The following is a 22,394-nucleotide window of genomic DNA, read 5'->3' on the forward strand; positions in this document are numbered from 1 at the left end:
TCTCCCCTCTAAAACCCTCAGTTTGTTTCTTGGAGTCCATAGTGTCTCATGGTTCATCTCCCCATCTGATTTCCTCCCCCTCATTTTTCCCTTCTGCCTCTTAATGTCCTCCATGCTATTCTTTATGTTCCACAAATAAGTGAAACCATAGGATAATTGACTTTCTCTGCTTGAATTATTTCACTTAGTTTAATCTCCTCCAGTCCCATCTATGTTGATGAAAAGTTGGGTATTCATCCATTCTGATGGCTGAATAGTATTCCATTGTATATATGGACCACATCTTGCCCATTCATCTGTTGAAGGCCATCTTGGCTCTTCCCACAGTTTAGTATTGGGAACATTGCTGCTATGAACATGGGGTGCATATGGCCCTTCTTTTCACTACATCTGTATCTTTGAAATAAACACACAGTACTACAACTGCTGAGTCATAGAGTAGCTCTATTATTAACTTTTTGAGGAAGTTCCATACTGTTTTCCAAAGAGGCTGTACCACCTTGCATTTCCACCAATAGTATAAGAGGATTCGCCTTTCTCCACAGCCTCTCCAACTCTTGTTGTTTCTTGCCTTGTTAATTTTTGCCATTTTAACTGGTGTAAGATGGTATCCTAATGTGCTTTTGATTTGAATTTCCCTTATGGTTAATGATGTTTAACATTTTTTCATGCATCTGTTAGCCATTTGTATGTCTTCCTTGGAGTGTCTATTCATGTCTTCTGCCCACTTTTTGACTTGAGTATTTGTTCTCTGTTTCTCAACGGAGTTTGAGAAGTTATTTATAGATCTTGGTTATCAGCCCTTTGTCTGTAATGTCACTTGCAAATATCTTCTCCCATTCCATGGGTTGCCTTTTTGTTTTGTTGACTTACCTTTACTGTGCAGAATCTTTTTATCTTGATGAAGTCCCAACAGCTCATTTCCACTTTCCCTTGCCTTTAGAAATGTGTCTTGAAAGAAGTTGCTGTGGCTGATATCAAAGAGGTTAGTGCTTATGTTCTCCTCTAGGATTTTGATGGATTCTTGGCTCACATTAAGGTCTTTCACCCATTCAGAGTTTATCTTTGTGTATGGTGTAAGTGAATGGTCAAGTTTCATTCTTCCCTATACCACCATGCAATTTTCCCAGCACGATTCATTGAAGATACCGCCCCCCACAACTGGATATTTTTTTTTCCTGCTTTGTAAAAGATTAGTTGACCATAGAGTTGAGGGTCCATTTCTGGGCTATCTATTCTGTTCCATTGATCTATGTGTCCATTTTTGTGAAAGTATAATGCTGTCTTGGTGATCACAGCTTTGTAATATAGCTTGAAATCAGGCAACATGATGCCCCCAGCTTTGTTTTTCTTTTTCAACATTTTCTTGGTGATTCGGGGTCTTTTCTGGTTCCATACACATTTTAGGATTGTTTGTTCCAGCACTTTGAAAATGTCATTGGTATTTTGGTTGGGATGACATTGAAAGTATAGATTGCTCTGGGAAGCATAAACATTTTTAACAGTATTTATTCTTCTGATCCATGAGCATGGAATGTTTTTCCATCTCTTTGTGTCTTCCTCAATTTCTCTCATAATTGTTGTTTAGTCTCTAGAGTATAGATCTTTCACCTCTTTGGTTAGGTTTATTCTCAGGTATCTTAAGTTTTTTGGTGCTATTGTAACTGTGATCCATTCCCAAATTTCTCTTTCTACAGTTACATTGTTAATGTATAGGAAAGCAACTGATTTCTGTGCATCGATTTTGTATCTTGCCACATTACTGAATTGCTGTATGAGTTCTAGTAATTTAAGGGTGGAGTCTTTTGGGTTTTCCACATGAAGTATCATGTCCTTTGCAAAGAGAGAGAGAGTTTGATTTCTTTGCCAATTTGAATACATCGTATTTCTTTTTGTTGCCTGATTGCTGTTGATATTACTTCTAGCGCTATGTTGAGCAATAGTGTGAGAGTGGGCGTCCTTGTCATGTTCCTGATCTTAAAGGAAAGGCTCTCAACTTTTCCCTATTGAGAATTATATTTGCTGTGGGCTTTTCATAGATTGTTTTTATAATATTGAGAAATGATCCTTCTATCACTATGCTCTGAAGAGTTTTAATCAGGAAAGGATGCTGTATTTTGTTAAATATTTTTTCTACATCAATTGAGAAGACCATATGGTTCTTCTATCTTCTCTTTTTGATGTGTTCTATCACATTAATTGATTTACTAATGTTGAACTACCCTTGCATCCTAGGGATAAATTTCACCTGGTCATGATGGATAATCCTTTTCATGTACTGTTGGATCCTATTAGCTAGGATCTTGTTGAGGGATATTGGTCTGAAATTCTCCTTTTTGATGGGGTCTTTGCCTGGTTTGGGGGTCAAGGTAAATGTGGTCTCATAGAATGAGTCTGGAACTTTTCCTTCTGTTTCTGTTTTTTGAAACAGCTTCAGGAGAATAGGTATTATTTCTTCTTTAAATGTTTTGTAGAATTCCCCTAGGAACTCATCAGGCCCTAGACTCTTGTTTTTTGGGAGGTTTTTGATCACTGCTTCAATTTCATTACTGGTTATTAGTCTACTCAGATTGTTAATTTCTTCTTGTTTCAGTCTTGATAGTTTATAGGTTTCCAGGAAGGCATCCATTTCTTCTGGGTTGATTAATTTATTGGCATATAATTGTTGGTAATAATTTTTGATAATTGTTTCTATTTTCTTGGTGTTAGTCATGATCTCTCCCCTTTCATTCATAATTTTATTAATTTGGGTCTTTCTCTTTCCCTTTTGGATAAGACTGGCCATGGTTTATCGATCTTATTAATTCTTTCAAAGAACCACCTTCTAGTTTTGTTGAACTGCTCTACTGTATTTCTGATTTCTAATTCCTTGATCTCTGCTCTAATCTTAATTATTTCTCTCCTTCTGCTTGGCTTATGCTTTATTTGTTGTACTTTCTTTAGTTCTTTAAGGTGTAAAGTTTGCTTGTGCTTTGGGGATTTTTCTATTATTTTGAGTGATGCTTGGCTGGTTATGTGTTCCCCCCATAGGACAGACTTCACCATACCCCATAGGTTTTGAACTGATGTGTTTTCATTCTCATTGGTTTCCATGAATTGTCCAAGTTCTTCTTTGATTTCCTGGTTGATTCAAACATTCTTAAGTAGGATGATCTTTAACTTCCATATGTTTGAATTTCTTCCAAATTTTTTTCTTATGATTGAATTCTAGTTTCAAAGCGTTGTGGTCTAAGATAATGCAAAGGGTAATCTCAGTCTTGGTATCAGTTGAGCTCCAATTTGTGTCCTGTATGTGGTCTATTCTGCAAAAGAATGTGGTCTCTTCTCAAGAAGAATGAGTATTTTGTTGTTTTAGGGTGAAATGTACTGTATATATCTATGAGGTCCATCTGGTCCAGTATGTCATTCAAAGCTTTTGTTCCTTTGTTGATTTTCTGCTTAGATGATCTGTCTATTGCTAAAAGTGGAGTGTTGAGGTCTTCTGTTATTAGTGTATTATTATCAATACCTCTCCCTATTATGGATAACAGTTTTATGTTAATGATAATAACTAATATTAACTTGTGTAATTGGCTGCTCCCATGTTGGGAGCATAAATATTTACAATTGTTAGATCCTCTTGTTGTATAGACCTTTTAAGAATGATACAGAGACCTTCTGTATCTCTAGCTACAATCTTTAGCTTAAAATCTAATTTGTCTGATATTAGAATTGCTACCCTAGCTTTCTTTTGAAGTCAGTTGACATGCAAAATTGTTCTCCCAGATCTTTGTGTTTTCTTAATCCACAAACTATATCACTTGCAAATAATAATAATATGATCGCATTCATTCATTTACCCAATCCATAAGCATTTATTAAAATGTGTACTATTTTGCAAGGTTAAGCTCTGAGAGTAGTTTGGTTATTTTAATGTAAGATTTTTCCTTTTTGAATACTTATTATATGCAAGCAATGTACCAACCATCTTGCAAACATTATCTCTAAACTTTATAAAAATATAATCTGGTTATTTTGGTAACAATATACAGATGAGTAAACTGTGAGGTTCAGAGAAGTTGGGATTTTTCTAAGGCTATGATCTGCCTTGTACAAAGTTCACATTCTTTCTAATGTTGAACAATTCATTCTTTCAGGAGGCTTATGATTCAAATAGGAGCTATATATGAAACAGTACAGAATGATATCTAGCTGCTATGGTGTAAATATACACAAATACATTAGAAGCATAAAAATAATAAAATCTCTGTTTTATCACTATTAGAGATGAGGGGACCAGGTAGCTAGAAGGCAGGTAGTAAAGGAATTCCTTAAAATGTTACACAAAGCAGATAACTGAGAAGCTGAACCACTGTCTGGCTCATTGTATCTGTCTAATACATATTTTTAATAAATAATTAGAATGTTATGTAATTTCTAGGCAGATAAAAATGGACAAGATTTTCTAAGTAAAAGTTTTCAGAACAAAGGTACAGAGGCATAAAACAGCCTGTTGGTTTGGGAATCACATATAGTTCCATATGGCCAGAGCAAAATAACATTGTTTGGAGGGCGGGGATGGTTGAGATATTAAGACATTGGAAATACAGTGGTGATATTATTAAGAGACATGCTAAGGCTTTTGGACTTTACCCATAGACAGTAAGAGCCATTGAAGACTAGAGGGTTTTGTAATCAAATAGAGTCTTTAAGAAGATCGTTCTGGCTGCAGTGTGAGAAAACAAGAGAAAAGATCATTAAACAATAGATCAGTTTGGAAGATATTGCCAAGTGAAGTGAAGATGATAATGAAAGCCCGAAATAAGGTAGCAACAGTTGTTAGGTAGAGGTAAAGATTGGAAAAATCAAAATCTAGAGTTGTCAGGATTTAGTATCAAGTTACAGATACAGGGTAAGGTAAAATACTAAATTCTGTCTTTTTTATTATTTAAAGATTTTATTTATTTATTTGACAGAGATGACAAGTAGACAGGCAGGCAAAGAAGTGGGGGGAAACAGGCTCCCTATGGAGCAGAGAGTCCAATGCGGGGCTCAATCCCAGGACTCTGGGACCATGACCTGAGCTGAAGGCAGAGGCTTTAACCCACTGAGCCACCCAGGTGCCCCAAAATAGTCATTTCTATTTCAAGTTTCACTTCATCGCTTAAAGATTCCTCTAGAAAGTGGTAAATGGTGACAAAACAAACAAAAAAAACTATATATATATATATATATATATATATATATATATGGCAAATTTTTAAAAATTTAACCAGAAAGTATACCACATTAAGAAAATATATGGAAAAATTTATGGAAATATATGGAAAATAAACAGAAAAATTTATTTTATTTTTATATATTTTTGGATTTTTAGGTACCCTTTCTGGAATCTACTATTGCTTACAATTTTTTTCATGATTCCACTCATTAATATGATTAATTATATTGATGAATTCCTGAAAAATGAGTCATTCTTTTAATCCTAGAATAATGTTGATTATTCTTGGTTTATATTATTAATTGTACTCACAACTTTCAATATTTACACATATGTTCCCATTAAGATGTTTTGTCTACAAGAGTGTTTGCTGACATACTTTTTTTCTCTATTGTTTATCAGGATTATATGTGCTCTTTTGTAGTTTTCTAATTTTATTTATGACAAGATATATAAAAAGCGTGATCTATTTCTTGAAATGTGGGGAGAAAAGCAAAGAAAAAGATCTTGTACTATAATATGTTGGAGATGTGAGAGTGTAATTGTTAAGTTTTAATTTCTTCCTCAATTATCAGTTAAGTCTTCATGGATTTACATATTATAATTTTCCTTGAAACACCCATTCATCTAAGACTTCATATTACTTATAGGACATGCTACTGTAATTTAAAAATATACCTCTAATCTAGTATTATATATGATTCTTAAGTTTATTTTTCATTTCATTAGATTTTTGGAGGTTGTTCTATTTTGGGAGTTTGTTAAAGATTGATTATTGGACTATTTTTAGTATTTGTCATTCACTGTCATTCAGCCCTTTTAACATTTTTTTTTAAGATTTTATTTATTTATTTGACAGAGAGAAATCACAAGTAGATGGAGAGGCAGGCAGAGAGAGAGAGAGAGGGAAGTAGGCTCCCTGCCAAGCAGAGAGCCCGATGCAGGACTCGATCCCAGGACCCTGAGATCATGACCTGAGCCGAAGGCAGTGGCTTAACCCACTGAGCCACCCAGGCGCCCCCCTTTTAACATTTTTGTTTTAAAATAATTTTATGTAATATTTTATTCTTTTACAATGTCTAAAATTGAATACTTAATTTCTTTATTTTTAAAGATTTTGTTTGTTTATTTGACACACAGAGAGAGATCACAAGTAGGCAGAGAGGCAGGCAGAGAGAGAGGGGGGAAGCAGGCTCCCTGCTGAGCAGAGATCCTGACTCAGGACTCGATCCCAGGGCCCTGACATCATGACCTAAGCCAAAGGCAGAGGCTCAACCCACTGAGCCACCCCAGCACCCTGAATGCTTAATTTCTTATCTTCCTCTCTTTTTCTGTCATAAAAAGTACCACTAACATTTATAAGACCATGGATTTAGGGAGAATATACCACTGCATAGGTCTCATGTTTTGCCATGCAGTGTGCCCTCTTTCATTGTTTCTTTATTGTTTGTTAATAAAAATAATGATACTGTTATGCTGAAAATAAATGAAAAAAATAAATAAATGCATTTCTATTGTTCATATTTATATGAACATATATGGTGTGTATGTGAACATATATGCTGTATATTGTAATACACACTATACTAAATTTTATTTTAGAAACCTAGGTTACGTAGTACAATTTATATCACAATTGTCTTGATTTCATCTTAAAAGTTGGTAAATAGGGGCTCCTGGGTGGCTCAGTGAGTTAAAGCCTCTGCCTTCGGCTTGGGTCATGATCTCAGGGTCCTGGGATCGAGCCTCACATCGGGATCTCTGCTTGGCAGGGATCCTGCCTCCCCTTCTCTCTCTGACTGCCTCTCTGCCTACTTGTGACTTCTGTCTGTCAAATAAATAAATTAAATCTTTATAAAAAGTTGATAAATAGTGTGTATTGTATGGAATAAATGCTGACATGAAGAGCTATAACATATATATAATTTTAACTATATTCTTTTGCATAATCTTTGTAAAAACCTTTATTTAAACACTTAACATGAGATCTACCCTCTTAACAAATTTTTAAGTTCACATTATATTATTGTTGACTATGGATACAATGTTGCACAGAAGATCATATATGAACATATATGGTGTGTATGTGAACATATATGCTGTATATTGTAATACACACTATACTAAATTTTATTTTAGAAACCTAGGTTACGTAGTACAATTTATATCACAATTGTCTTGATTTCATCTTAAAAGTTGGTAAATAGGGGCTCCTGGGTGGCTCAGTGAGTTAAAGCCTCTGCCTTCGGCTTGGGTCACTTATTCATCTTGCTTAACTTTTATGTCCATCAATTAATAACTGGTTATTTCCCTCTTTCCCCAGCCCCTGGCAACCACTATTGCACTCTTTGATTCTATGAATTTGACTATTTTCTGTAACTCATGTAAATGGAAGCATGCAGTACTTGTCTTTCTGTGACTGTCTTATTTCACTTTAGGGTGATGTCCTCAAGGTCTTCCATACTGTCACATAGTGCAGAATTTCCTTCTATGGATGAACAGTATTCCATTTTATTTATTTATTTTCTTTATCCCTTCGTTGGCTGATGGACATTTAGGTTATTTCCACGTAAATAGTGCTGCGACACAGGCACGGCAATATCTTTTTGACATCCTGTTTCAATTCTTTTATAAATATCCAAAAGTGAGATTGCTGGATCATATGGTTATGACAGCAAAAGCACAGGTAACAAAAACAAAATAAACAACTGAGACTACACCAAACTAAAAAGCTTCTGTATAGCAAAGGAAAAAGTCAAGTGTAAACTCAACGGTGAAAATATTTGCAGACCATATATCTGATAAGGGGATTTAATCTCCAAATATATAAGGAACACCTACAATTTAATAGGATAAAACTAATAGCCTGATTTGAAGATGGGTTATGGAGTAGCATAAGCATTTCTCCAAATAAGACTTTACAAATGGTCAACAAGACATACAATGGCTCAACGTCAATCACCATTAGGGAAACACAGATTGAGACCACAATGAGATATTACCTCACACCTTCCAAAATAGCTGTTATCAAACAGAACAAAATAAAACAACAACAACAAAAAGACGACACATGTAGAGAAATTTGGACCCATGCACACCATTGGTGGGAATGTAAAATAGTACATCCACTATAGGTAACAGTAAGACTATCCCTCAAAAAGATTAAAAAATAGAACATTTGACATAATCTTGGGGAAACAAATTCCTTTACCCATTATGACAGAGGTTCCACAATTTCTTTTGTGCTGATTCACTTTCAGCAAAGATAAGACAAATATACCACACTGAAATGAGGGACTAGTTATGAGAATATATATTTTTAAACATTTAAAAAGGGAAACTGAGCAGACGTGGTTCTGTTTTCTTTATTTGTTTTTGCTAAATTATGACCCAGTTTACCTGGTCAAAACCTGTTGACTTGGGTCATAACTATTGTCAGGAAGAAATCCTAATATTGCCTTGTGACTAAAAAGAAATTTTAAAAGCCTTGTCAAAGCAGTTTTTAGAAACTCAAATTTGTGGACTAACAACATATATCCTCTGAATCTTGGAATTTTAACATTTCTCCTGCTTAAAACTTATTTCCTAGTAGTATTTTGCAAAGCCTCTGTTGAATCTCTTTGGTTTTGATGGAATAGATGACCGGGTTGAGCATAGGAGGCACAAAGAGATAGATAAGGGACAAGAGTGTGTGCACGTACTGTGGGGCATGCCTCCCATAGCGAGCAGCCATGGACACACCAACCATGGGCACATAGAACATGAGCACAGCACACATGTGTGACACACATGTATTGAGAGTCTTAAGTCTTTCCTCCCGGGATGCAATGGCAAGTACAGAGCGCAATATGAGCACATAGGAGAGCAGAATGAGTGCAGAATCCAGACCAAAGTTAGAGATGACAATGAATTGACCAAAAATATTATTGATGGTGATGTCACCACAGGGTAAGCGGATCAGATCTGGATGCAGGCAGTAGGCATGGGAGAGTACATTGGCCTTGCAGAAGGGCAACCTCTTCAGAAGGAAAGGCAGTGGAAAAACCATACAGAAACTGCAGATGATAACAGCCATGCCCATGTGCACCACACGGGCATCAGTGAGCACTGTGGCATAACGCAATGGGTTACAGATGGCCACATAGCGGTCAAAACTCATAACCAGCAGAATTCCAGACTCCATGAAGGAGAAGAGGTGGATAAAGAACATTTGAGCCATGCAAGAATCAAAACTGATCTTTCTTAAGTGGAAGCAAAATGTGGCCAACACCGTGGGCAGTGTGGAAAAGGACACACCTAGGTCATTAATTGATAGCAGGGATAGGAAGTAGTACATAGGCTGATGCAAACTCTGTACCTCCTTGATAATGAAAAGGATAAGGGCATTGCCCACAATGGAGACAATGTAGAGGATACCAAGGAGCAGAAACATCCAGTGTTGAGAGGTCTCCAGCCCTGGGAGCCCTGTCAGGGTGAAGGGAGGCAACTCTGAGCTGTTGTGGGGCTTACCTCCCATATTTGCACTACTGCTTAGGTTCTAGGACCACTAGTCTGTAAAGAAGACAAACATACAGTTTAATTCAAGGCATAGACCTAATATTTTAAGACTCTCGTGTATCATCCAACCCCTTACTTTAGAGTATTAATCAATCTTGTTCACCAAATCACTTAACCCTGTTCTCTCTTTGTCACCAGGATCTCTGGAATTATCTGAATTTTCTCAGTTTATCCAGTTGGCTAAATAGGTCACATTGCCTTCCTTACACCTGTGCCTACTGCCACAATTCTCCTTCTCATATTTAAAGCTGTGAATTCTTCTCATCGATCTCTGGGCATCATTTTATTCAAGACCTGTGACAAAATGGACCTGATCACTACTTCCTTGCTAATGCAGTCCCCTTTCTTAGCATGTCACGTCTTCACCAAACCATAATCTTTTCCTCGTTCCACTCTCTCATGCTACTGAAACTTTACTATCTTGTTTTGACTCTCCAACTTCTCTACTCTTATATAGTCTGTCAGTTCTTCTATTCATTCATCCTGACACAAGATAAATGGGTAGAAATATATCCATCCATAGAGATAACCTTCCACATGTTCAACAAGATGCACTAGACTCCCATATTCCCACTCATCTTTGCATTCTTCTATCCAGTTAACTTAATTTACTTTACTGGATAACTTAATTTACTGAACATCAGTTCTTAATAATGTCTTTCAGAACCAAATGGCACCTGACTTTTGGATCAATAATCATTTATTTATTCCATGAAGTTCCTTCTTATCTATGTTCTCCATCTCTTTGCATAATACCATCATTATGCCTAAGATTGAGACTCAAGATCCAAATATCATTTTGACTTTCTTTCTTGTATCTATTGCATTAAACCAGGTAAGACCCAAGGAAAATACAGACCCCAAAAATGCCTCTGTCAGTACCTTCCTCTATTCCCTTTCACCTGCAGTCTCCCCTGCAGACCCAGACAATCACACTATTATACCATAATAACAGCCTCCTAATAAAGCTCACACCACTCTCTGTTTCATTCTGGAGTAGGACTACTTTAATCTATAGTAGAACTAAAGTAATATTTTTTAAAGGTAGGATCTGAAAATAGCACCGTTCAATTAGAAGCCTTGAATGCTCCCTCATTACCAAAGGATCAAATCCAAACTCATTAGCCAAGAGTTGAAGGCCTTTGTAGTCAGTACTAAATCAGTAGTTTTGGCCTCAATCCTCAAAATTCCCTTCCTTGTACCTCAAGGAAACCAAATGGATAAGAACTACAACCCCTCAGCTCCCAAAGGCTGCCCTGAGCATGAGAGCATACCCATTCAATCCATCTTCCATGGTCAGGATCAGCAATGCCCTCTGTCATGAAGACTGGCTGGTCATGGCCAGCAGTAGTAATTTGTCTCTTTGCCACAGCTCTTGTAACTGTAAGTTTGCATCTCATTTTGTGCCCATTTCTCTGTCTGGTCTCCGTGAAATCCTTGTGAATTCTATCTTATCGTCTGACTGGCCAGATCCAAGAACTCAGCCCTGCCTCTCTTTTGTTGTTGAGCCCCTCTTGCACTTTAGTGCAAGGTCTCACACAGGAGACATACCCCCTGAGTCACTGATCTCTCCTGGGTTTTTGTTCTCTTTGTTGTAAACTAGAGATGCTAAGAAACTGAGATAATGGGGTTGTGAGGATCCAAAAGCAGAGAGGTGTGAAAACTTTCAGGGCTTTGCAACTCTGAGTTCTAGAGCTGCTCTCTGCCCTCACCTCCAGCCATTCATCTACCTTTGCCAAACCTCCATCTGACTCAGGACTCCTCTAACCTTTCCTCACAGGATGCATTTTCCCCTCTCTTCATATTTTTAGGGCTGCTTCATCTTCCTTACCTGAAAACTCTTCCTAAACATGTTTGTTTGTCTCTGCATGCAATATGCAGATGCCCTTGATTGATCATAGGGTCTTTTAGCAATAAGTAAGGTCCTGCCAAGTGGTTTCCAAAGTAGCCAATATCTTTTTATATATGCCCCTGATGCCAGATATTTGGAGGGTGCTTATTCACATCAAAGCATCTATATCCAGGTATAGCCTAATGGGAAAGTCATGTCTAAAGCAGAAAGCATGGCAGGATTTAGAGAACAAGAGCAACACCTAGCAAATGTAGAACTGGGAAGGTGATGAAAGTAAACATGTGCAGGAAATAAAACAACCTGACGCAAATTAGGAACAGGTTTTCCTCCTTCAGACAGTCATATTATACCACTCAGGGGCAGAACACGTTAAGGCTTGAGACTGGAGTATCTGACCCTCCCCTTGACGTACCTGCGAGAGCTCCACAGACAGAAGGTGCAGAGGAAGGAAGAGGGTAATGGGGGCTCTTCGTGCCTTGCCCCAACCTGCACCCAGTTATGTCCACCAACTCCCTGGCCTGAGACTATAAGGCCCCACCCAGGAAGTCCCTTGAGCTTCTATCAGCTCAGGTACTCATGGGCTGCTGGGAATATGGAACATCTACATTTACTTTCCTGGGAGGACGGTAAAAGAAGTTGGGTTTAGAAAGACGCCCTAAGATTACCTAATAATTGTCTGGGACGAACCAGACTGAAAATACAGTCATCACTTCCAAAAACTCCAACTCGTAGATAAGTCAGACCAAAGGATTCAGTGTGTCACCTGATCCCCTCCTGCACCTTCTTGCAGTCACATAGATGGTCATGGGAAAAGGTCAGGAGACCACCCAAACCCCAATCAATATGCACAGATTTATCAGTATTCTGTGTCTACTGGACTTTTGTCATAATTCTTGCTCTTTAATTTCCCATATAAAAAAATGCTGTCTTTTCCTTTAAACAAGGTCACAATTTTTACCCTAAATTTAGGTCTATGGTATAAGGTATAAGGTGTATGGTAACAAAAGTCATTATAAATCAAGTCATTTATTCAATAGTCTTGGGGAATGTGTAGATAAATAAGCATAACAGTTCATAGCCCAGTCAGGAAGACTCCTAAGGAAACACTTATGTATATTTCAGTGACTGAAGATAAAAGACACAAGGTAGGACAGAACAAAGGAGGGGGATTTGTAATATTCTAGGGCAGCCAGAGAAGATTTTCAGGTGCATCTCTTGACTCTCAAATTATGAGCAAATATTTAAGGGAATGTGGTAGGCATATGCCCCCCACAAAGATGTCCAAGTTTGGTACCTATGAACATACACATCTCATGGCAAAAGGACTTTGAAGATATAATTAAGATTATGGACCTTAAGGATTTTTTTTTTTCCTTATAGATGATCCATGCAGACCTAATTGATTTACACGAGTCCTTAAAATTAGGGAACTTTCTCAGGCTGGAATCAGAGAAATATGGCAGAAGAAGTCAGATTCAAAACGAGAGAGGTGGTCTGTCCACAATGACTAGAGGGGGCAGAATGAACATCATGAGAGTGGTGTGGACAATGTTAAGGAGCATTTGCAAGCCCTTAGCTTATAGTCAGCAAGGAACTTGAAATGTCAGTCCTACTTTTATGAGGCACTGAATTCAACCAACAGCTTAAATGAGCGTCAAAGTGGCTTCTTCCCCAGACTCTTCAGTAGGGAACTCAGCCCTGCCATCACTGTGATCACTTTGAGAGACCCTAAACATTTAAAGTTTCTGGATTTCTGACCTACAGAAACTATGGCATAAGAGATTTTCATTGTTTTATTGTTTGTGGTCATTTCTTTTCTTCTTTTTCTTTTTCTTTTTTTAAACATTTTATTTATTTGAGAGAGAGAAAGATAATGAGCTGGTGTAGAGGGATAGGGAGAAGCAGACCTCCCACTGAGCAGGGAGCATGACGTGGGGCTCAATCCCAGGACAGTGAGATCATGACCTGAGCCAAAGGCAGATGTTTAATCAACTGAGCCATCCAGATGCTGCTGTTTGTGGTAATTTCTTAAAGCAGCAATATACAGTGAGTCTCAGGTAGAAGGGAAAGGACAGAGAAGCAACAAAAGAAGGATCATTTCTGGTGGATGTGTCATACTTGCACAGGTCTGAGGGCTTGAGTATCACCCTCGCCCTGCAAGGATGACAAGAACCCTGGTTCGGATGCATCTTCTCTCTCTTTATTTCCGCAAGTCTACACACTTATATACACTTACACGACCAATCAGTGAGCAGGGTACAGGAGGGAGCAAATCAGGCTGTGCACCTAAACGAACAACTTCGCTAGCAACCAATGCTGTTTACTTCCTCTTTGGGCGTTCCGCTTAGTCTCAAGAGGCAATCCTAACCTGGCAACTAGCCAGGCGCCATCTTTTAATGGTGGAGGCCGCCCTGGCCAGGGGCCTGCCTCCGACATTTCCCCCTTTTTTCTTTTATGGCAGGGATCGTGCCTGTCTTAGGTTGTCAGTGGTGGGGAATATCCTTACCAGTCATCAGACGGCAGATATCAATGATCTGCGTCCTGTCTTAGGTTGGTATATTTCCCCCACCAATCTTACCCGTCGTTGACTACCGATCCAGCATACTTAGCCACACTTGGGATGTTCCAGCCTCAATGGCTAACAAGGCCTGCACCATGGCTTGCTGTTGCCTATGTTGCTGTCGCCTCCAAATTTGCAGTTTCCTTACTAGCAGAATCAAGCCCACTACAAGGATTATCATCAGACCAATTATGCTAGCCCATTGTTTCGTAAAGGTTAACACATCTTGCAATGTTTTGATTATCTCTGGGAGGGTTGCAAGCTCAACTCTGGTGTTATTTATCCTTGTTATGCCTAGTAGCAGGTGCTGAGTATAGTTTTGGAATTCTGCAGACTAATTCCCCCGCAAGTATTGGGAGTGCTGTCGGGAGACATTCTGTAAGTCACTCATATTAGTATAGGCTATGGGAGTTACACAAATTGCTGGGAAGGGTACTATACATCCCAGTCCCAATAGGGCCCCCCATATGTCCACTTGTTCTTGAACCAAATCCACTCTCTGGTTGACTATCAGGATTCCTGCTTGCAGGTGTGCATTGATCTGAGTCTGTGTTTGAAGGGCAGCTGCCGTTCCTTCTGCAAGGTGTTCACAGCTTCCGCAGTGGGTATAGTTGTAGCAAGTGAGACTGCTGCTGCCGTGGCAGCTGCTGTAGATATAGCCAATGCTGCACAACGGCGGCTGTGATACCAAAATCTCTCTTCTTTCTGGATAGCACCGCCGGTAACTTGTCCTCTGGAATGGAAACTGGGATAGGAACATGGGTAGGGATACACATAATCACAGCCAACTTAAAGGCCGTAACATTCCAGCACTGGGAAAGACAGCAATTCTTAGTGCAATTCAACGTATCATTCAGCTCGCTAGCATTTGTTACGAGGAAAAGGAATGGTGGCGAGACCCATATGGGAGTGGGCTGATAACTAATATTGGGACAAGACACATTAACTGTTGTCACAAAGGTACTAGAGTCATTTTGTTTATAAGAACAGTTGAGGAATTTGCCACCATTTAAGATGGACACTGCTGAGATATCAGTAAATGCTCCTAGCAAGTTATAGACCTGCCATGCATCAAAGGGAGAGGAGGGAATATGAGAGAAGAGTTAGTCACTGGTAAAGGATATGGCCATGCTTTAACCACTGCCCACAGCTCTCTGGCTTCAGTCTGCCACAGGAGGTGTAGCATCCCCAGAGTTATCATCAGCATCTTCAGCATCATGACTGGTGTTTGGAGGCAAGGCTGCACACACCAGCCACTCTGGGATCCAAATTGGAGCCTCCTTTTCCTGTGGAAAAACACATACAGACCCCCTACTCCATACTAACACTGGATCTGGTCCATTCCACTTTCCTGTGAGGATGTCCCTCCAAAGTACTAAAGGCTTAGGGGAAGCAGCAGCATCACTTGCATGTCTGCAGCTGATTTACCCTTTTTGTCTAATGTTAAAAAATTCAAAATAAAGAGAATGGTGTTGAGCTTATCTTTAGGGGACCTGAAGGTGTCCCCTATTCCCCCTTTTTGTTTATAAAGCGCATTTTTTATTGTAAGATGCGCACGCTCCACAACACCCTGTCCTTGTGGGTTATAGGGTATTCCATGTTCTCAAGTGAATGTCAAGTTGTTGTAGGAAGGCTTTAAAGGGTTGTGAGGTGTAGGCTGGACCATTATCTGTCTTTAATTGGCATGGCTTTCCCCATGCCGCGAAAGCCTGTAGGCAATGGGCGATAACATCTCTGGATCCCCCCCCCCATGCACTGAGGCGAAAATTATTCCAGAGCAGGTATCTACAGAGACATGAATATATCTTAACTTTCCAAATTCTGAAACATGTGTGACATCCATATGCCATATATGATTAGGTAACAAACCCTTAGGATTAACCCCCAAGGACGGTGCAGGTAGTAAGATCACGCAATTTCTGCAGGAGACTACTATTTCCCATGCCTGTGCTTTTGTTATGTTAAATTTGAGGCGAAGAGTTAAGGCATTCTGTTTCTTCAAATCCTCCCCTAAGTGGTCCCATTGAGGTATGTTTAGCAAGCCTTAATCTAGGAACCATGGAGCCGCCTTTTCCACTGTATTCAAAAAGGCCCGAGCAGTTTTTGCTTTTAGAGAAGTTCCATTGGCTTTCAGCAGGTGTTCTAAAGACCCTTCCAACCGCACTCTAGATACTTCAGATCCCATTATGAACACACAGACAACAGACGTGGACGTTAAAGACTCGCCGCTAAATTCCGGCTCTAAGGCCGTCCCGCTTCTTATTGCGGACTTGTAAAATCCTGGCTATAAGGCCGCCCCTCTTCTTATTGCGGACTTGTACAAGATTCCCACCACTTTGATCATGGTTCCTTCCTCACTTACCTGCAGTTTCCATAAGAAAATCCCGGCTCTATGGCCATCCCGCTTCTTGTTGTGGTCTTGTACAAGTTTCCCACCACCTTTGTTGTGGTTTTACCCCGCTTACCTGCAGACTTCTCCCTTGCAGGGTTTTTCTATTTTTACTCCCCGCTTTACCACGGAATTCCCACTTTTGAACGTGGCCTTTACTCCCCGCTTTACCGCGGAATTCCCACTTTTGAACGTGGCTAATGTCCCCGCTTACCTGCGGACCTTTACTCCCCGCTTTCCTGCGGATTCACCTTGCAAGATTCCTTTATTTAGTTCCCGGGTGCCGGCGCCATTCATCGCCCTCGGCCCGCAAGGACGACAAGAACCCTGGTTCGGATGCATCTTCTCTCTCTTTATTTCCGCAAGTCTACACACTTATATACGCTTACATGACCAATCAGCGAGCAGGGTACAGGAGGGAGCGAATCAGGCTGTGCACCTAAATGAACAACTTCGCTAGCAACCAATGCTGTTTGGGCATTCCGCTTAGTCTCACGAGGCAATCCTAACCTGGCAACTAGCCAGGCGCCATCTTTTAATGGCGGAGGCCGCCCTGGCCAGGGGCCTGCCTCGGACACTTGAGAAGCAACACTGAGGAGGAGAATGGGAGACAGAAGGGCTTAGGAGGGTTAACAAATAAGTTGGATATTAGTGAGAAATTAATCCATCAATGCCAGACAATAAATAGCCTCAATTGTGAGTCCAAGAAATTTGGAGAAGAGAGATGCTTATGGCATTGCTATACACAGGAGAAAGTAATGTTAAAAACAAGACAATGTGCTTAACATTGGATCACTTAGGGTAAGCCCCACACCACCAAATAGAGACTTAGTTCTAGATTTGCAGTTTCAGGAATGGAATCTTAAACCAGTCAGTCAGGAATCCGCTGATCAGCACTACTGCCTGATGGACGTCTGTCATCCCCTAAAGGAATGTAATGGCATACAACATCCAGCTCTTATGCCATCACAAGTCCTCCTTAGTGCCCAGTTACCCCATTCCCCAGTCCACCTCTCCTCCAACAACCCTCAGTTTGTTTTCTATAGTTAAGACTCTCTTGTGGTTTGCCTCCCTCTCTGTTTTGTATTATTTTATTTTTCCCTCTTTTCCCCTTTGTTTATCTGTTAATACCATATAATTTCACTCATATGTGAAATTTAATTATTAAATGCTTTTTGATCTTCTAGGTAACTTCTCCCTGAAGCCCTCTATTTTGTTGGTTCTCAAGTCTCTTATGCAGACAGCAGCAAGGAGTTTGTCCTTCTTTTCTCTTGGGTTGGAATCCCACTTCCTGGATTACATATTTTTTTTTTCCATCATCCATATTTGTTTGCTGGGGGTGGAGGGGCCTTTCCTCTTTATACTTTATCTTAGGAAGGTATTCTTATTCAGTTGCATACCACTTCTTCATTTCTATGCAATATTGTCTTTCTCTCTTTTTTCTGTAGAGAAACCTTCCTGTGCCATACATTGTGCTAAGCACCCTAAATGTTTAGTAGCAATTGCACTGCATATATGCAGGGTGGGGGGAGGATTTCCCCCAATATCCAAGCAACTCTTTGACATTAGCTCGGTAGCCTACAATTTAACTAATTTCTGATTCTATCTACCTAGAGATAACCTCAGATCCAAGGTGAAAGTCTCAGTCCCATAAAACTGCCCTTTACTTCAGATACCAGTAGCAAGCTAGGGTTGTTACCTGTGCTTCTGATTCACTGGCTGTAGACTGGAGTTTCATGACCTGTTCCTTGAATTTTAGACACTGGAAACACTCTATGAGGTTGAGGTATAGCACCCCACATATTCTCAAACAGCAGTGTGAGGTGCTGTGTAGAACTAGAGGGAGTTAGGCACAGAAGGGACTGTGGGACCTCACCGGAGTTGCCACAATCACGTACAAAGGCAGATGGTCAAATAACCCCTCTAGAACTCAAATCTCACTCAGAGATACCTCCCATGCCCTACACTCCTCCAACGTATGTGTCCAGGAGGTTCTCCATGAACCAGCACCAAGGTGGATTTTGCCTTCACCTTCTGTTCCACAAAATAAATATCCTGCCATTTGCTTCCAACAACTCAAGCAAATGCTTGGACTAGATGGCCTTTGGACCTACTTCCAGCCCATAACAAGAAGGTGACTCTAGTTTATCAACTCATGTTATAGTTCTAAAATAATGAATTAAGATGTGATTCCTGGGAGGCTGAGTACTTGAGCATCTGACTGTTGGTTTCGGCTCAGGTCATGATCTCGGAGGTCGTGAGAGGGAGCCCACGTAGGGGATCTCTGCTCAGCAGGGAGTCTGCTTGAGATTCTCTCCCTATGCCCCTCATGCTCTATCCCATGCCCACTCATTCTCTCTCTCTCTCAGTCTCTCTCAAATAAATAAATAAATAAATCTTAAAAAGAAAAGAAAAGAATGGAATAAGAAACCACACAACTACCCAAACAGTGGAAATTGAATCATAGGAAGAGATTAAAAAAAGCTAAGGACTCAAGCTAGATGTATCTGATGACCTGGATAACCAGAGCCCTGTGATGGTGAGAGTATTGGTGTAATCACAGCTCTCATTAGTAAACTAGGTCACAGTCAGAGAAGTACTTACATCCATACTGGCAAGTTACATATCCAGGCAGAGTCATGAATCTTCTCTTTAATGGACTAAATAGAAGAAGACATAGACAGCAAATATCTACTGAGCTTCTTTTAGACTAGGCAGATATCTTAGTCCAAGAGAAGTCCAAGAAATATCTTAATCCAAGATATATCTTAGTCCAAGAGAAGAATACTAAGTATTTTTATTTCTAGAATGTGATGTGGAAAATAGCCCAGATATTCCCAGAGAGCTTGTCACAAGTACATAAATGAGCCAAATAGTTTCAAAGTCCTTCAGATTTAAAGAAGAAAGCAAAAGTATTTATCACTGAAAGAATATTGTCCACTTATTAAGGCAATAACCTCATTAAATAGCAACAGTGTTTCTCATATATATATATATATTTTTTTTTCTTTTTCCCCCCACATGTTAAAGGTCAGGCACAGTGCTGGCATTCTATTGAAATTTCTATGGGCCCACTCTCCCTACAGTATATAAGTCTGAGCAGTATAAATATGCAGGGCACATTTGTGAAAAGCTTGAAAATTTCAAGTACCATTTATTTTTTATTTACTCTGGTCATATCCATAATTCATATGGTATTTAGACTCTGAACAATATGCAAGTATTCCTACAAAATTGTTATTTGATAAAATTATTACCTGTTTTAGAATAAACATTTTAGGATATGGTAAGTCATTGAAATATAAAGAGATAATTAGTATGCAAATAAATACAAATATAATCACTCAATAATTCATTTCTTAACTTTTATGGGTATGTCTGGTATATTTCAGGCCTTATGTTAGAGATTGAAGGATATAAACATGAATAAAATAAATTCCTGGGCATAAGTTGTTTATAGTCTGATGGAGTTTGTTTAAAGTCTGTTAACAGTCTTACAAACTACCCAAACTAATGGACATGATTAAAGTACATTCTGAGTACAGTGGAGTCATAAAGCAGCTATAAAAGAGTGCTACCTAGGGCTCAAGAAAAATCTTAGATGAAATATTTATTCAGACTCTGGTTCATATTCATGATGCTTTGAAGCTAAGCACTGAATTTTGTATTTATTCTTGTTGAATCAAAATAATATGAGTAAATAAATTATATGTATCATTATATAATTTTAGAGCAGTTTATTTTACTCGCTCTTCAAAACAAACATATAAGGTAGATAAATCAAAGATCGGTGTCCCATTTTTACAGATAAGAAAATTAAGACTGAGGGGCACCTGGGGGGATCTGTACGTTAAGTCTCTGCCTTCAGCTCTGGTCATGGTTCCAGGATCCTGGGATTGAGCCCCACATCAGGCTCTCTGCTCAGCAGGGAGCTTGCTTCCACCTCTCTCTCTCTGCCTGCCTCTCTGCTTACTTGTGAGATCTGTCTGTTAAATAAATAAATAAAATCTTTTAAAAAAGAAAAAAGAAAATTAAGACTGAAAGATGCAGCCCACTTACTCAAGAAGTCACCTCTCTGGATGGGTTAAGTAACCTTACTGTGGTGATGTTGCCACAGTATGTACATACAGTAAATCATCATATTGTATACCTTGAGCTTATATAATATGTCAATTTTAACTATATCAACAAAGCTGGAGGAATAAAAAAAAAAGGGGAAAATAAAGATGTCATCTCTAAGTTACACTTCCCTCCATAGAGAGAATTATGAGGTAGAGGGGAAGGAAGTGTTTCCTGACATGAGATTCTGATTTAAGAAAATGTATTATGGGGTGTGTGGGTGGCTCAGTCGGTTAAACATCCGACTCTTGATCTCAGCTGAGGTCTTGATCTCAGGGTTGTGAGTTTAAACCCCACATTGGGCTTCATACTGGACTTGGAAACTACTTTAAAAAAAGAAAATGTATTATTAGTTCTTACATTCATTCAGTAATTTATTCACTTATGATTTTCTTCTAGAGAAATGAATAAGATTCATTCATCATTATTTATTCAACCATTTTTCACTTACTCTTTCATCATTGCTCTAGCATCATCAGACATTATCTAAATGGAGAGCCTAGAGTCTATCTGATGTATATGGACAAAGCTATTGACAAAATTGCTGCTTTAAGGAGCTCAGATTCCATGAGGGGAAAGCAGATAGATATAAAAGAAGGAAAGATCATGGCAGAGAGATAAAAACAGGACTGTCAGGTTCAGTGAAGGTTGGCAGAGCCAAGTGCCTACATATTTCAGGATTTCCCATGTGAAAAGAACATACCAGGAATCCTAAAGTCTAATGCTTATTACTTAAATATTGTAGCTGTTGGATTAGTCAGGGCTTTCCAGATAAACAGAACCAATAAGATGTGTGTATAAAGATATTTATTATATTTATTATAAGGAATTGGCTCTCACAATTATAGAGACCCAGAAGTCCAGACCCAGGAGAAGTGATAGTTCCAGTCCAGAGTTAAAGACCTGAAAACCAGGATAACCAATGGTTTCAGGCCAAGCCTAAGACCAAAGACAGACAATACTAATGTCCCTACTTAGAGACAATCAGAATGAGATTTCTTTCATACTTGGACTTTTACTTAATTCAGGCATTCAGTGGTTTGGATCAAGCCCACCTACACTGGGGAAGGCAATAAGCTTTACTTAATTTACCAGTTCAAATGCTAATCTCATCCAGAAACACCTTCACAGTTACAGACAGAAATATTGCTTAACCAAATATCTAGAAACCTGTGGCACGGCCAAGTTCATATATAACATTAACTATCACTTCTATCAAACTCTAAGACTTGATTTTTTCAAAGAGTATGATGAGAAGAACTCTGGCTCCTGGCAACATCAGAAACCAATCACCCAATCTAAACTTGCATACTGGTAAAAATGTGATATCTAGGTCATAATTATCCCCTCTTTGCCCTGGTCTTTTTCAGAATTGTGCAGGCCCATTACCAGAAGTCCAAGTATCATGTCACCAAGCATCTTGAAGATATTTCCCTGTTCCTCCAGAAAATAATCTCACTCTGGAGTGATGTTTGACATTCTTTGGGTTATTCTTGAAAAGAGACCATTTTTTCTCTGTCTAAAGGGCATTGAAATAGTTGATTTATGGATAAGATCTGAGATAGTCTTGGCAGGTGTTGACCCAATATACCAGACTACATGTTTGATCATTGGCCCTATAACTTAAAGTGTAGGGATTGATCCTCTCCCCCTCTGGTGTCTAAATGGTTCTAACTCTAACACCAAATTTTCCAGGGCTTCTAACTCTATGAGAGAC

The 22,394-nt window shown here is 39.1% G+C and overlaps 1 protein-coding gene across 1 annotated transcript; it reads right to left on the bottom strand.

Moving 5' to 3' along the window:
- Nucleotides 1–8,771: 8,771 nt before the first annotated feature.
- On the bottom strand, nucleotides 8,772–9,716 carry LOC131821430 (olfactory receptor 51I2-like). Its single transcript, XM_059157534.1, has one exon. It carries the CDS (start codon nucleotides 9,714–9,716, stop codon nucleotides 8,772–8,774), a length of 945 nt encoding a protein of 314 aa, XP_059013517.1.
- Between the last annotated feature and the right edge of the window lie 12,678 nt (nucleotides 9,717–22,394).

Source organism: Mustela lutreola, chromosome 1 (assembly GCF_030435805.1).
Source record: "Mustela lutreola isolate mMusLut2 chromosome 1, mMusLut2.pri, whole genome shotgun sequence".
In the NCBI taxonomy this organism is placed as follows: Eukaryota; Metazoa; Chordata; class Mammalia; order Carnivora; family Mustelidae; genus Mustela; species Mustela lutreola.